The 16,298-nt window shown below is 47.3% G+C and overlaps 2 protein-coding genes across 2 annotated transcripts; both read right to left on the reverse strand.

The window, feature by feature from the left end:
- Positions 1 to 1,958: 1,958 nt before the first annotated feature.
- On the reverse strand, positions 1,959 to 7,359 carry GSTT2B (glutathione S-transferase theta 2B). Its single transcript, XM_072351092.1, has 5 exons — positions 7,139 to 7,359; positions 5,143 to 5,230; positions 4,383 to 4,533; positions 3,637 to 3,813; positions 1,959 to 2,833 (listed from the first exon to the last, which is right to left on the reverse strand). Exons 1-5 carry the CDS (start codon positions 7,248 to 7,250, stop codon positions 2,633 to 2,635), a joined length of 729 nt encoding a protein of 242 aa, XP_072207193.1. The 5' UTR covers positions 7,251 to 7,359; the 3' UTR covers positions 1,959 to 2,632.
- A 342-nt stretch (positions 7,360 to 7,701) lies between these two features.
- DDX51 (DEAD-box helicase 51) lies at positions 7,702 to 16,228 on the reverse strand. Its single transcript, XM_072350932.1, has 16 exons — positions 16,076 to 16,228; positions 15,758 to 15,987; positions 15,437 to 15,681; positions 15,158 to 15,308; positions 14,171 to 14,316; positions 13,749 to 13,820; positions 13,462 to 13,568; positions 12,836 to 12,944; positions 12,079 to 12,224; positions 11,244 to 11,442; positions 10,441 to 10,556; positions 10,228 to 10,344; positions 9,748 to 9,849; positions 9,223 to 9,286; positions 8,851 to 8,985; positions 7,702 to 8,589 (listed from the first exon to the last, which is right to left on the reverse strand). The coding sequence occupies exons 1-16, from the start codon at positions 16,096 to 16,098 to the stop codon at positions 8,563 to 8,565; spliced, it is 1,989 nt and encodes a 662-aa protein (XP_072207033.1). The 5' UTR covers positions 16,099 to 16,228; the 3' UTR covers positions 7,702 to 8,562.
- Between the last annotated feature and the right edge of the window lie 70 nt (positions 16,229 to 16,298).

Here is a 16,298-nt window from a genome sequence, read left to right on the forward strand (position 1 = left end):
GCTGCTCTTGGGGCTTTCAGCCTTGGATCTGGAACCAGCTAAGATCAAATGACACAAATTAACCAGCTGGGGGAAGCTGAGGGACAGCAGAAAGCAAAGTACAAGGATGAGGTGCTTTATCTCCATGATAAAAAACAACAGCAAAGCAAGTCTGTAGTAAAAGAGAATAAAAAACTTCTTTACAAATATGTTAACAGTAAAGGAGGGCTAAGGAGGATCCCCATCCTTTACTGGGTGTGGCAGAGAACACAACCACTAAGGATAAGGCTGAGGTTCTCAATGCCTCTTTTACATCTGTCATTAAAAGTCAGACAGATTATCCTCAGGGTTCTCTACTCCCTGACTTGGGAGTATGGGATAGGGAGCAGAGTAAAACCCCACTATTCAGATGGAAACAGGGACCTACTGCTCCATCTGGATTGGCACAAGCCCATGGGACCAGATGGGCTCCACCAGAGGGTTCTGAGAGAGCTGACAGGTGATTGCCAAGCTGCTTTCCATCATCCATCAGCATTTCTGTTCAACTGGAGAGGTCCCAGAGGACTGGAGGCTTGCCATTGTGATTCCCATCTACAAGAAGAGACATAAGGAGCATACAGGGAACTACAGGCCTGTCAGCCTCACCTCTGCACCTGGGAAGGCTATGGAACAGATCATCTTGAGTGAGATCACACAGCATATGCAACACAACTAAAGGACCAGGCCCAAACAGCTCAGGTTCATGAAAGGCAGGTCCTGCTTGGCCAACCTGATCTTCTGCAATCGATCTTCTGCATGGTGGATGAGAGAAAGGCTGTTGATGTAGTCTACCTAGACTTCAGCAAAGCCTTTGACACTGTCTCCCACAGTATTCTCACACAGTGGTTCCGCATGCACAGAGCCCGACCTTGAGGTTCTGCAGGGAAATAACTATCAAGAAAGGCTTTGCTAACAAGCTCCATTTGAGGTCTGTCTCGTTTGGCTCTCAGCTTTCATTGTCCCCAGTCTGTTTCTACTTGAACAGAAGCTGAGGGATTTATTATGTTGGTAATAGAAAGCTTGCTCTCTACAGAAAAGGGAGAAGCTGGAGGAGTCTAAAGTTACACAAACAGTGCTAAAAGAGGTAGCAAGGAGGGACCTCTTTTATTCAGAGCGAAGCCCAGCCAGCTGGATGTGGTAAGCTGCAGGTTGTAGAAGAAAGGAAGTGGTTGGCAGCATGGCATAAACAGCCTCTTTTCTTTAGGCTTAGCACTGCTGCTACAGCAGAGCAGCACCTGCAGTAGTTACTGGTCAGGTGGTAACAATGCAAATAGTCTCAGGGGCAAGTTACTGAGTTTGCTGGGTAGAATGCAAGAAGACAGTAAAAAATAAGAGAAAACAAGTTGTTCTCTGCTTGTGTCAGCTCAGAAAATGAGTTTTTTTGGGCAAACCTGCTTTTTTCACTGCTGACATTTAGGATATCCTGCAAGCTGGAAGACCGGAAAGAGAATTGATCTGCCTGGCTTAGCTCAAACCCAAGGGACGTGCACTGCATGTTCATGGTTCATGGTTGCACTTTTGAACTAGAGGGCAGCTTTACTCAGGAAACTCAAATACAGAATAGACAGATGGCTCATTCCCCAAAACTACAGGTGCAGCTGAAAGGGTTTGTCAGACTGTTTGAGCAGCTGCTTCCATCTTTTCTGAGCACTGTTGTCACTCGACTAGCATTAACGTGGTAGACACCTCACACCCACTGCAGCACACAGCCATCCCTGCGGGCAGTGTAACCACCTAGCAGAGCACAGCACAGACTAACAGCTAAAACCAGCGCTAAACAAAGAGGAAAAAACAGTTCTGCAGATTGGGACTATACATAGTTCTTACCTGGAAAATGGAAGGGCAGAAACAGGAAGAGGACAAGAAAGCGTGCAAGAGGAGGCAGTGTAATGAAGGGGTTCTGTCTGCAAATACAAACAGAGGTAGGACACGTTGCAAGTGTAACGATTAACTTTACTGGAGAGTATGTCATGACAGAAGAGTAGTGGAACGTGAACATGATTTCAGCATTAGCTAGCTCACTTGCTAAGCACTGCACTTGCCCTGGGGCTGATCACCACACCCCCCTGCCGCCAGTACAGGCCCAGCCACAGCAGCATTCAGCAGTAGGGAACCTGCTTTAAATGTCAAGGCAGCTCCGGGGAAGGGATGGAGAACCGATATGGCATGAGAAAGGCGACCATGTGGTCGGCAGTGGTTTCACCTAGAAAACCAGCTTTTCTCAACCGTGCATAAGCTATGTAGATGATGGCATAAAACGGCTGTTGTTGAGGATCTTAGTTCATGGCATTCACCCCATCCTTCTCACATCTCACTTGTAAACGTGCACGGCTTCCTTGCTCTGAGGGTCCCTTTGCTCTGATTGGTATCGCAGCAGCCTCTAGCGGCCAGGTGCTCCCTTACCCTCCTGGGCAGGAGCAGCAGCCAAGCTCTGTCTGGCTGCAGTTTAAGATGTAGTTTTCTTCCCTTTTAAGTTGCAGAAAGGCTGTAATTGAAGAGCATTTTCTGGAACGCAGTTTTGTATTTTTTTTTGTACGATTATTAGAAGAAATATTGAATTACTAAAAGCCTACACAAAACAATTCATTGTAATTGGAGAGTAACGCCCTTCGTTCTAGTTGACTTGCTTTAAGAGCTGTTGCTTGAAGTGCTCCCGCAGCTCAGGTGCAATTTCATCAGCAGTCACGTTCTTGGCATTCAGGATCTCTTCGTGTGCTTCCTGGAAGAGCTGCTTCCCCACGGCTTCTTCCACCCGCCTGCGCCACTCCGCTAACTTGGGCCTCTCTGCAAAGAGGTCGTAGCCAGAAGCAACAGGCTGCAGAGAGAACAACAGGACCTGAGCATCAGGCTGCACTGCCAGCAGCCAGCCAAGGGGTTTGGCAGGGCTGGGAGCAGAACGAAGCACAGATGTGCTTCCCATTTGAAGCAACAAAGTCATGGAGTTCATTAGGTGGAGCTCATCACTGCTTCTTAACCTGCAGGAAGCAGTGCTGTCCCCTGGGACCTGCAGTGGAAGTACAGCCATGGCAGACCCCTGAACTGTGTAATGTGGAGCACAAAGGTCCACACACACACCAACGTGTCTCTTCCAAATCCCTGTGATTTCTGTAGCTCATTTTATGACACTGAATCCTTGGAGTGGGAGACAATCAAATAGATTTATTCTCCCCTAAAACAGAAGGTGACTTTATTCCTAGACAACGTAGACCGTGCTTCAGTACTACTGTCTAGGAAGGAGAGTGAAGAGTCCCTGCTCTGCTGCTCAAAAGACAAAGCAGTGGTCAGTGAGCACCTTACGTTCAGCTCCCTCAAGACAAATGCAGTTTAGCTTCCCTCCTGAATTTGTGGTCTAAGAGAGTTGTTCTTTCAATCTCTCCTTCATCCTCCTCTGTTTACTTTGTAGTTCAACTTCTTTGTTTTTTTTTTTTCCTGGAAGAAATACTAGAAAATGGAAATTTTGTCCAAACTTCTATCCAGAGAAATAAATACCCTTGCAATCTCAATTCTGCTCATGGTCAAAAAAGAACAAGTATTAATTCCACTAAAGAGTAAACTGCAGAGATGTCCTGCAGAGATGGTGCTGCTGCCCACGGCCCAGCTTGTGTATCTGACACTCACCTGCATGAGCTCCACCATGGCTACGAGGTCTGCCAAGGAGATGTCATTGCCCGCAATGAAGGGTTTGTCCTGCAAGAACTTCTCCTCAAACTGATTCAGGACAACATTCAGCTCCTCGGTAGCACCTTCCAGTTTCTCTGGAGGCAGCGGCTGTCCAGTAAGGAGAGGTACCAGCACCTGACAGGGAGGAAAACAGACAATGCTTTTTACATGTTTCCCTCTAAATGAAGTCCAGGCCTCAATCTTTTAAGGATCCCCCAGTGTACGTGCCCAAGAACAGCTGTTTGTCGAACAGAACAAGCTGTGGAACAGATTAATGTCAGTGACCATCCTTGCTTCCCATCTGCATCTCCTCCCTAGAAAGTCTGAAATTTCAACCATGCGAATCTTCTCTCAAGGGAGGGCTGCATCATCTTTAAACAGCTGCACTTTGTTTTCCAGTGGGATGTTCTTTCTTTCCATGAAGCAGAAGGCAGTGAGCTGTGCCTGCTGCTTGCTGTTCACACAGGGTACATTTACCAGGCATGCTGCTCAGTCTGCATCGGCAAGGAATGAGCCCCACAGACTTCAGAGCTCTGCCTACAGCATGAAGGATTCAGACCACTTGGGCAGAGATTTGTCTCTACTAACCAGCCACGTCAAGTCCCAGTTCTAGGTTTGTTCCTGTCACCTGGACTGTATGTTCACTTAGAAAGGCCCAGCACGCAGAGTGCTGCCATGTCGCTCTCAGTGTATGATGGCCTTACCTTACTTAGGAACACCTTGCTCCCCTTCCCACGAATGTGGGCTTGCTGCCATGACAGATACTCATCAATCCTGGCCTGTTTCTGCAGCTCAGAGGGGTACCAGTGATCAGGAGTCTTGAATTTCCGGGCCAGGTACATGAGGATGGCAACGCTGCCAGAAAGCAGGACAGAGCAGTGAGTGAGAAGCTGAGATAAAAGCACCTCATCCTTCCTCCTCCTCCCAAATACTGCAGTGCTGTGTGAGCAGCAATACAAATGTAATTTCAGCCAGGTATAAGTGAGGACATGTAATGTGCACACTGCAGAGTCTGTGCTGGCTTGCAGCAATCATCCAGTGCATCACCAGCAGGCCACATCTGCCTCGCTGTGCTACGGTTACCCCGCAGACATTTTAGAGCACACATAAAGCACAGAATGAGTTCATACCAACTCAGAGCTTTGCGTTGCCAGGCCATCCCGCAGCAGGTGCCTTCTAACAGATCTACGCATTGAACTACAGCCCCCAACTGAAGGCAGTGATACAGGACGTAGGGGCAGGTGTCTTAGCTCAGGAACATTGCCTACATGCAAGCCAGCAGCAGCTCAGAGTTTTCATAGCCAATGCTGTCTGTGGTGATTATGAGAGAAAGCTTCCCTTAGAACACAGGCTTGTTCTACATACACACAGAAAGAGGCAAACAACTGTCTGGGCTGCAGTCCCAGTAGAGAGCCAGCACTATGCTGGCAGACCCCAACCAGACTGAGCTTCTTTGTGCCTTACCTCTCTGCTAAGGTGAAGGATCCATCCCTCAGTGCAGGCACTTTCATCAGCACGTTCACCTTCCTGAACTCCTCGGTCCTCTGCTGCCCTGAGGGAAATGAGAGAATTGTTTTCCTCATCAGTGGTGCTCAGCTCCCATCTGGGAACAGCTGAGTCCATGGGCAGCACATGGACCATTTTTGGCTGTGGCTGTACAAATACAGCCCTGTACCGCAGGGGTAGATTCTGGCTTTGCCTTACGATGTGAATTTACTTACTGCCTGCATACCAGAACAACCTCTTGACAAAGGTCAAAATGGTTCAGAGTCCTTTCATACCAGCAATGTTTGTCAACTCAGGGAAGTATCAGCACAAAGTTTGTGCGTGGAGGTACCTGTCAGGGCACAAACACCAAGCAGCTCTGGGGGGAAGGGATCTCAGTACCACAAACACAGTGGATTAACCACAGGGATGGTGAGAAAGAAAGGCATTTTTCCTTTCTTTTTTCTTTTTTTTTTTGCCTCCTGGAAAATAATAACATTTATATTAAATTCTCTTTAGAGTCCTCTGTTTAAAGGAACCAGATTCCTATGATTCCATATAAAGCCATGGGAACTTTATTACAAACATATTAATGAGCTCTTTGTATGAGTTTTCCTTATCTTAGATCAGAGCAAACATAGAGGTGGGTTTGCTTTTAAGCCATCTCTTAGGTCTCCCCTGTAAAGCAGGCAGAGAGTAAAGCTGACCGGGGCTGTTCTGTTCCTCCCAGTGCTTTGTTACCTCTGGACCCAAGCCCTGACACCTTCATTGATGCCAGCCTCCTCCCAGCCCCTGGCTTCAGAGCCACACACGTGCATCTCTGTCTGTGCATCACTCCAGTGCCTTACTCCCTGTCATGCCCTGCTGTGTGAGTCACCTGGGAATCTTTGTGCCCCAGGAGATGCTCTGGAAAAGGCTTGTTTTCCCAGAACTTGGCAAAACCAATTTGTGAGTAATTCTCTTTCAGTTTTTCCATTCCCCTTCATGCTCTCACTGCTTGCCTGCCAGCCTCTTTTTGTTTGGATCAACATCTCACCACAACCACTCATTGGCGAGAAGGGAAAGGACACTGTATGGGCTTTTACCCCCGCTGCAATCAGCTCCTATTCAGATAGGTCATAAAGAGGAAAGCAGCATCAAGTGCATTCAGTGAGCAGCCAAGGCATGAAGGGGAACACCCAGAGAAGAAACCACAACACCCAGAGGTTTTTCTAATAACAAACTGGAGCCTCTCTTGTTTCTCTATCAGTTTGAGCCTCGGAAACCTTCTCATCTTGCACATCTTGCATTGTTTTTAAGCCCAACACATTCACTGCATTTCACAACAGAGCTCTGGAAAGGCTGAAAGGCGGTTTTTACCAGCAAAGAAAGGAGATAAAGATCTCCAGACGTCCTCTGGTGAAAACACACGATACCTCTCTGGCGGGTTCCTACCCGCTGTCAGTTGCTTTTAGAACAAACAAAAGCCCTTCTCCCTTCCGCAGCCCTCAGCTTTCCGATTCTGGCTGCTGCGCTTCACCCTCCGCCGCCTTCACCATCTCCCAGTGCTGTCAGTACGGCTTCACACTGTGCCCCACTGCAACGCCCAGGGGAGGATCGCGCTGTGCTGCCAGGCACCGCATAGCGCAGCACGGAGCTCCTGGAGGAGGACACTTAGAAGGGGCGAACCCCACGCTGGGTTTGTCCCCGTTGATGGATGCACTTCTCATCTCCTTTTAGCAACTGAAGCGCGGCCGCAGCGCCGGCACACCCCAGGAGCGTTACTTCTCGGAACAACGGCTCTTTTTTCCCGTCCCCCATTTTCTGATGGGGTTGGGCTGTTTTCAGAGCTCGCACAGAGCTCTGCAGAACCACAGCACGAGGGGGGGAACGCGGGCACCAGCACTGCCCCGTAAGAACCGGAGTTTCCTTAAGGGACAGGAATCCCCCGCCCGCTGCTATCCGGGGGCAGCGGCCCCTTCCCATCCCCGCTCACCCTTCATCAGCTCCACCCGTTTGAACTCGAACGGGATGTTGTTGCACCGGGCGAAGATGTAGACCGCCCGGCAGGGCTGCGAGAGCAGATCCAGGTACAGCTCCAGCCCCATGCTGCCGCCGCCGCTGCCTCGCTCCCGTCCCGTCCCGCAGACGCCGGGCAGGGGCGGAGCAGCACCACGGAGGCGGACCCGGAGCTCCCGCCCCGTCCCCACCCGGCTCCGCCGGAACCGAACCGAAGGCGATGGGAAAAGCCGCAACCCAGGACCCACAGGGCGAAGTTCTGCCACGTGCCATTAGGACTTGGTTGGCTTAATCACCGCCCTTAATCACTTAATGATAAGAAATGAAGGCAGGTGGCTAATGGGATACTGTGCCCGCAGCTCTGTTGTAGGGAGGTTGTACACACCGACTCCATCACTAAGCAGAACCAACTTGACAGACATACAGCAACCAAACAGCAAGAAGACTGCTGCTGTGTCTGCTGCTGCGACAACCACATGTTGCTCCTGCTGTGCTTACAGCACGCAAACACCTTTCCTGACTTTCACACCTCCAAGCTTTCTAGCTCCATCCCTTTTATTTTTCCTCCATCGATGTATTACCAACGATGGTGTACATTTATACTGCTGTACAAAACATAATAAGCCAGAGCTGGGTCTCTTCCTGCAGGTCTCCAAGGGCAAGTGGAGGCTACAACCACAGGGACAGCAGAAAATACCAGTGGTAAACAGAGTTAAGGCTTTAAAGTTCACAGTGCACAGGAGGTGTTTTAGTCTGCGTTAACAGTAACACTTTGCACAGCTGCTGCTACCCCTTGTACAGAAGGGAAGGAAACAACGCAGGCAGGGAAATAACTAAAAGACAGAGCGGGGCAACCACAAATCCACTGTCATCACCTCTGCATTCCAGAAGCTTTAAAATAGTTTATATAAAACCTTCTTAAAACATACATGTCAATTTATTTAAAAGCTGCAGTTCATTCGACCTAGAACAGCTCTTTGAATGGCCATCCTGCTCCAGGCACTGCACGCATTCCTCATGAGCACACAGCTCCTTGCACAACATGGCACAACCGAGTTGTCCCATTTCAGTGTCAAAAAGGGCACGACCCACACATCTGGTGACCAGCAGCTCCATCGGGCCCACGACCGAGAACTGGACATGGCTCTCCTGTTCACTGGTGGTAGTTTTACATATGTAAGTCGGGTAATGATGCAAAATTCTCTTCAAAAGCAACTGCATTTGCTTCTTGAAAGCCAGTAAAATAACCCTGTTTCCTGTGTCCTTGAATGAGGACTGTAATAGCTGACTTTAGACGAGATAAGCTTGAGGAGATGACCACCAAGCTGAGGAACCGCATCTCCTTGTTACTGTGCTGGGCATCTTCAGTGCCAGGAAACAGCCAGCTCTACTTGCATTCATTCAGACTCGTTTCTGTGCTCGCTCGACCTGTTCAAAATTAAAGTTGAGAAGGTGAGTGGAAATGCTCCTGCCCCAGGTCATACAGAAGAGCAGCAATGTAACAGTATCACGATCTGTTCTGTACTGCCCTGCCCCTTACATTCCTTATCTGCAACTCAAAATTGTTATTTTTCAAGGACAAATGCTTATCGAGAGTCCTCGAAGAAGGGAGCAGAACATTTGCTTAAATCATACAGCACAAAAGTATTTGTTACAGTTCCCTTGTCCACCAATGTGGCCTTTAACTACCTTGACTGTCCTCTCAAGTTTAGACAGAGCCTCCTCGTATTGCTGCACCAACGGCTTTAACAACCTGCCCTTGACCGAGTGCTGCTTTATGTCTGGAATGCCGGCATCCTTCAGCATCCGCAGAAACCTGCGTTCCTGCACAATAAAAGACACAGTAGAAAAAGAAGTGAGTGCCTCCCCTTCACAAGGGGCATCCTGCTGCGTCTCAGCTGCAAAACGAGCACATCTGGGGATTTGCTGCCTAGTCACGGAATAAAGATTTTCCAAGTACAAAACACAGCTGGCTGGAGAAGGTAAAAAGTAACGTGAACTTTCTGCTCCTTGCAGTCCTCCACATTTCCATTTCAAATGAATCTGATACCAATGACATACCTGGATTCTGAGGACCATGCTGAAAGCTAAGCCTGCTTTTCCTGCACGAGCTGTTCTTCCAACACTGAAATCAGAAGAAGGAACATCAAGTCAGTTCAGTCATGCATTAGTCACTGCCATTATCAGCTTCATGAGCCTGACTGCGAAACTCTCCAGACTTAGGAGAAAGTCTGGATTTTTATGTTTAACGGTGCCATGTGTTACAAAGGATGAACATTTTGAGTCCATTTACAGCTGCTGAGCCTCTGCAGTGTTCTGAGCACCTGGAAACCCAACTTGATGCTCTCCAGGACAGTGCTTCTAGCTCCTGTAGAATACATTTTATATAACAGGGTGCCAGATTTCTGTTTTAATCCTACATTGCTCTCATTATGCCACGAATTAGCTTCCGATTTAACAAGCTAGTTCTATATTGAAGTTAAAAGGAGTTTCAGCTCTGGATTTTTCTGAGTGCATGTTGCTTATGCGAAGTGTTTCAGAGAACACCAAGCTCAAACACCTTCCTTTTGTTCCTGCTTCTCTTACCGGTGGATGTATGTCCTGATGAACTGAGGTGCGTCATAGTTTATCACACAGTTCACTCCTTTAATGTCAATCCCTCGAGCAGTGGCATCTGTGCTGATTAACCTGGATTTAAATGTAGGTACAGTTGCTTTCAGGTAACATCTCTGCCATTACACAAACACACACAAAGCAGCTGAACACAGCACAACTACTGCTAATCTGTTAAAACTGGGTTAACTTCTGAGCTCTAAGCATTAAAGCAGCATTGGAAGTCACACAGTATAACTGGCATTAGCTGTCTGTTCCAACTGCCACTACAGTTATATATGAAAAGCTACAGAGCATTTCCAAGTTCGCCAAGCATGCAACACTGAGCCAGACAGCTGCCAGCGCACCAGAGGTTACAAACCATCTGAGCCCTGTTTAAATATCCTCTTAGTTTTACACATTAGAATTAGTATGTGTCCTATGACTTACAGGAAACTCATTTAAGATACTCACAGTTGTATCTTCCCTTGTTCAAATTCCTTCATGGTTCTTTGTCTCTCATTTGGAGGTAAGCGAGAAGAAAATTCAGCCACAGTGATACCACCAAAAGCCTGAACAAGCAGGAACAATCTGCAGGTGGATGGGATAGAAACCAGCACTTCACTGCTTAACTCTGTAACACCACCAAGGCAGCCACCTGCCAACTGATCTCATGAATATACTCACCTGTGAGAAGCCTCTCTGGAGTTGGTAAAACACAACACACGGGTGAACTTCTTTGTCAGCATGAAGTGCAAGAGGAGCAATGGCTTGGAATTCAGGTCACAAGGCACATAACTTTGCTGCAGTCATCAGGGAAGAAGTTCAGAGACAAATTACTTCTTGCTAAGACTATCTTCCCTGAAACTTACTACTTGTCCATAACGTACATAGGTTTGCATGTTTTGCATCTAACAGCAACAAAACCAGATCCCACAGTGCCACCCCCTATTTGGAACAAGTCACAGCAACACAGCACAAGGCAGAGGCAGGAGACTTATGTTTTTTCTAGTGCTCTGACTTCCCCGTGGCAAGAACCAGCACGCGCCATCTTCTTGTCTACATACTGATCTGTACTCACATGCCTCAAAACGCATGCTATACATACATATGTAAAATACATAACTTGAGATGGACAGTTGAGAAGTGCTACATCACTACTTATCTCCACTCCCTTCTGCAAGCAAACTTAATTTGGTACAAAGAGCTTAATTTTAAAGAATTCCAGTCCTGACCAAACAATCAGTAATGGGAAAACAGATGAGTGAAGGCAGAGCTCTTTGAGTGAAAAAAAACTCCCAAAGCCACTTTCTTTCAGCATCTCTGTAATACAAGGCATTGAAGGAAAGGTGTATTTGTTTGTAAGCCACAAACATCACTAGATATCCCAGAGTTAAACTAATCTCGAAGTCTAACTTATTCAAACACCTTTTTTTCTATCAGCTACCAAATAGGTTACTTTCATGGATGCAAGAGAATTAATATCATACCGACAGCCCCTCAGGGAGTGTGTACTTCTCTTCAGAATCTTGTTCAGCCTCTGTTCCATCTCTGAGCGCTTTTTTCTCAGAGTAGACAGATGTGAAGAGGCGAGGCTGAAACAAGCCCAACTGCTGCAGCTTCTCTGGGTCCTGGGTCAGCGTAGCTGAAAACAGCAGTTTCTGTAAGGGTATCTGAGGGTAACAGCAGCTGAAATAAACAGCATATGGAAACTGAACTCTGAGGATAGGGCAAAGGAATTCCCCCACGTGTGCTTTCAGATGATGTTATGAGGGAAGTCATTAACAATTTTTGACACCCTTTTCCCGCTCTGGGCCCTGCTGGTAGAATCTTTCCCACTCTTGCTTAACAGTGGAGCTCACAGATGGAACTGGATCAGCATTCTCTACTCAACTGCACAGCATTCATTTGTTACCTTGGCACACATCCCTGCACCCCAGTCACCCCCGCCCCAATCCTAGTCACTTCCTTCCTCCACTGATGATCTCACTTTCTGATGCACTTCTGCCATGCTATTTGGAAAGAGCAGCTGCAGATGCACAGTTCAGCATCTTCCTTCAAAGTCTGCCAGAGAGCAACGCTACCGTTTGCTGTGTGAATGATTCAGAGACTTGCAGTATTTGCGTATTCATTTGATGCTGCTTTAGAATAGTTAGGGAACGCCTGAAGAAGACAATACTTAGATTTCAGTCTAAAAGACATCCCTTAAAATCAGCTGTTCAGTGCCTGCATTTACAAGCTTTGAAGAAGTAGCTGCCTCAGTCTGGCAGCCATTTCTCTGAATAACCTTGCAAACAGTTCAAAGAAACGCATTTTGCAGCTTACCTAGCTGCTGTGACAGGCCCTGGTTTGGTCCTCTGAAAAAGTGTATTCGAACCAGCTTCATTTTCTGCTTGGAACACAGCTTTGACAACCTGGTTCAGCCAGTTCTGGTGCATGTCATCGATCATTCGGTCAGCTTCGTCTATGATCTGAATTCACACAGACAAAATACATTACCTGCTAAACACTACCTTGAACGTGGCTTTTTTTTATTATTTAAGTCTATAACAGTGAGCATGAATCCAAGAAGCTTCTAGCCAACAGAAATGCTTACTTTGCCCATCTTTCCTCAAATGAAGGCATGCATTTCTATCCCAAAACTGAATTTTGCTTTCCTTTCAGTTGCTCAGTAGCCAACTGGATACTCAAACTACATACAAGTTCATTTGCACTTCTGCAAAGACATGATTGTATTTAAGAGAAAACTTGTCAAACCCTAATTAAGATGGCAGCCATGTCTCTGTACAGATTCCAATACAGTAGAATTAACTCAAAATTCTGATAATTAACCCTGAAAAAAACAACCACTTTATTTTTTAAACAGAACAGCTTTATTCCAAGTTTGTGTCTGCAAGGGTAAGCAAGTGTCACGAGCTGGAATAGAACTTCTCATCTTAAGGCAGCTGCCTGGACAGTCTAAAGCACAGACCAAGTACATACAACAGTTCCAACAGAGAGATATTTATGCACTATGCAAGAACAAAGCAAGAATTACAGACCCAAGGGACACTGCACTGAAATGGCAGGTGTGTGGACTCACCAGGAAGCGAAGCTGTGTCAGGCTGAACCCTGGGGTCTTACTGATGTGATCTGCGAGCCTCCCTGGTGTAGCCACAATAATATCAGCAAGGCTGCAGTAGCCTGTCACTCTGCAAGAACAAGCAGCTCATCAGTAAGTTTCTCCCCTCACTGTAAAGCATATAACAAAGATCCTTGGTGGCCTGAAGATTTCCCTAATGCTTCTTCACTTAAAAGTAATACAATTCAAACATCCAATTTACCGGCACACAAAAGCAATACCGGGCACTAAACCCTGCCCTCCACTGCACCACCTCAGTTTAAACAGAAAGCAACATTCTTCATTGCAAGTCAGAAAAGAGCAGTTAAGAAAAGCTGCAGCAGAAACCAGTAAGTCATTTGTTTCTGGGGGAACGCACCAAGTGCTTCATTCTGCCCAGGTAGTGAAGAGCCTACAACTCTAAAAACGTAACAAGAACTGAAGGAGGCACCTGGGAAAAAACAAAAACAGCCTCTAGCACATAAACCCACTATCCAAAAATCCTTCCTACATGATGATGCAGTACATCAGTTTGTATTTTGACCTCTGCTTGCGGAGATTACAGTTCACAATCTCTATAAAACTTAACAAACGATCACTTAACCTACTTTTTCTGGACAAGCATTTCCTGCTCCTTTGCAAAAGATTTCTGGCCAGTAATCAATACAACCTTCAGACCCGTCCCATCGGTGTAAATGTTGAACACTTTACTCACCTGTAAAGAAATGGACTTTGTTAGCTGCAAGAAAATCAGTGAAACTGATACTTTGCATTAAGAACAATTCCACTGACAGAGTATTCAGCCTGCTTCCCTTAACAGCCAAGCAAATATTTACAGCATTAGCCCTTCTTTCAGCACAGTTCTGCTCAGCAAGAAAGGTGAAGAGCTAAGTACCTGTTGTGCCAGTTCCTTTGTGGGCAGAACAACCAGAGCTCGCACTTGGCAAACCACCCTATCCAGCAGAACCTATAAAAACAAAGGTTAAATGAGGGCTGACAGCAATGGGGTGAGAAGGAGTTTCTTTAAACAGACAAGAAGAGATAGGCCTGACACATCCTCCCAGAGTTTTACATTTCTGTTTTATTCCCCTACATCCTCTCAACTCCTCATGTTTTATCAGCTGTCTGTGAAAGAGTAGTGAGCACAAAAGGTAGATCCTGAAGGACAGCTTTGAGCAAAAAAAGACCCAACAAAAAACCCTGCTGATTTGCATTCACAACTTTCTGGTCTTTCTCACCTACTTTTAAATTCAAATTTTGCCTGAACAAAAGCAATGTGTTTTCCGTGCAGGTATTTTGCTGGTAGTAGAAACTCACCTGTACTATTGGTATGACAAAAGACAGGGTTTTACCACTGCCAGTGGGTGCTGAGACACAGATGTCTTTGGGGCGATATCCTCCCTGCCCCATCAAATACCCATTGGATGCACTCTGTAGAACAGCAGGTATCACCTCTGCCTGAACTGAACAAAAATGGAAACAAACATTACTTACAGAGTTAATTGACTAAGACTAATTTATCTAGGAAACCCATGTTTTACACAGCAAAGCAGTTTCCACATCTGTGCCATTGCTGCCACAGGCATAAGACAGGAAGAATTAAAACCAGCACAGATGTTATCTGTTTTTCCCCCCAGGTCTTTTTCATTTGTGAGCTTAGCATCGAGCACAGATTTCCTTCCCCAAGAATTCAGCTATTTCTTATGCTCAGAATAGACGTTACCCTGTTAAATATTGTTCTCAACTCCTGCCCGTATTGTTGTATTCATGTTAGGTTGAAGTACACAAAATACGCAGCAGTGAAAATCAGCATTATCTGCCAAGGAGCAAAACAAACACTTTCCATGGCGTTTGAAGTCATTCAAGTTTGCTTCGAGAGAGAACACAAGGACTGAAACAAACAGTCCAGTAAAAACAACAGCTCTGACTGCCATCTGTGAACTCCCTTCTTTCCCTGCCGCACAACTAGTCCTCACAAACCAGCCACCTTGTTTTATCTAAGAGGCTTAGCATCCAGGAAACTAAGAACAACTGGAATGAGAAAAGCAAGCTCTCCCTCTTTTGGCAGCTGTGAGCTATTACTTCAAAACATACATCTTGTGTAGTAGCATTTATGACTAAATAAAAGCCTTCAATTACTAGAACACATAATGTTATGAAAATAGAAGTTAAAAACCGAATTCATTAATGCATTAAGCTTACTTTTGTTTTACATTTCATCTCATTGACTACACAAAATACACAGCAGCAGAGAGAAGGAAATACATAAGCAAGTTTAGAGCAAGAAGAGCACTAACAAGGTACCTGGAAAAAAGGACTCTATTCCATTCATCTGCAGCTTTTTCAACAGCTTGGGGTGAATTCCTGGGACATCCTTGATTGGAATCAGATTCTCTTTGATACGTTTTTGCACTAACTTGGGTTGAGCAAGCCAGTGTGGTAAGAAGGGCTGTACCTGAGGCAAGAGAAAAGGAGTTAGCAAAGCGTTTTTGCTACTGAACAGGCGCAGCCATACACTAAACACATGCTGACAAGGCGCCTTTTCATTCCTTGCTGCCATCAAAACTCAGTCAAGGCAGTTACCTTCTGCACGGGCTTTTTCTCATAGTCTCCAAGAACTGCCAGGCTGGAAGGTGGTGGTTGTGCTTCTTCCCCCACGGCTGCTGAGGGCAGCTCCTCCTCTGTACTTTGGCCTCCTTCAGCTCCTTCACTCTTCTCTTTCTTCCTCGCTTCAGCCCCTTCAGTTCCCTCATCCCTCTTCTTCCTTTTAGGGGACTTTTTCTTAAGGTCGCTCCCGTCTTCCCGTTGTTCAGCGTCTCCTTCAGAACCTGAGGAACAGCAACGCGGAGCTACAGATCACAGCGTGCCACAGGGAAGGGCGCTGTGCGGCGCCGTCACCATTACCTGCCCCAGGGCGCAGCTCTCCACCTTTCCTTCTCTTCAGCACGGCGCTGCCGCCCTCCTGCTCCTTCCTCAGCTGTCCCTGCCCGGCTTCGTCCTCCAGCCCCGCTCCGCCGAGCTCCTGCTGCCGCCTCAGCTGCCGGGCCTTCGCCTGCTCGCGGAGCCGCTCCAGCAGGGCCCGAGCCCGCTCCTCTTGTGCCTCATCGTCCGCATCCTCCTCCTCTCCGACGTACCTGAAAGGGCCGAGCAGCAGCCTGTCACACGCGGCCTGTCACGCACGGCCCCCCCGGCCCAGCCGCAGCCCCACGCCGCGCCGCCCACCTGCTGACTGCGAACAGCGCCATGGCCGCCTGCGGGCTGCGCGCCGTGATGACGTCACAGCCTCGCGCGGCGGAAGCCTCCAGAAGAGCGGGAGAGGGCGCCGAGGGGAGGCGGAGCCAAGATGGCGGCCGAGCGGAGGCGGGAACTATGATGGCGCCTGAGGGGCTCTGGAGGCTGCGGGCCCAGCAACTAAGACGACCCAAGGGTGTCTAAGGCAACAGAG

Source organism: Excalfactoria chinensis, chromosome 16, assembly GCF_039878825.1.
Source record: "Excalfactoria chinensis isolate bCotChi1 chromosome 16, bCotChi1.hap2, whole genome shotgun sequence".
Classification (NCBI taxonomy): domain Eukaryota; kingdom Metazoa; phylum Chordata; class Aves; order Galliformes; family Phasianidae; genus Excalfactoria; species Excalfactoria chinensis.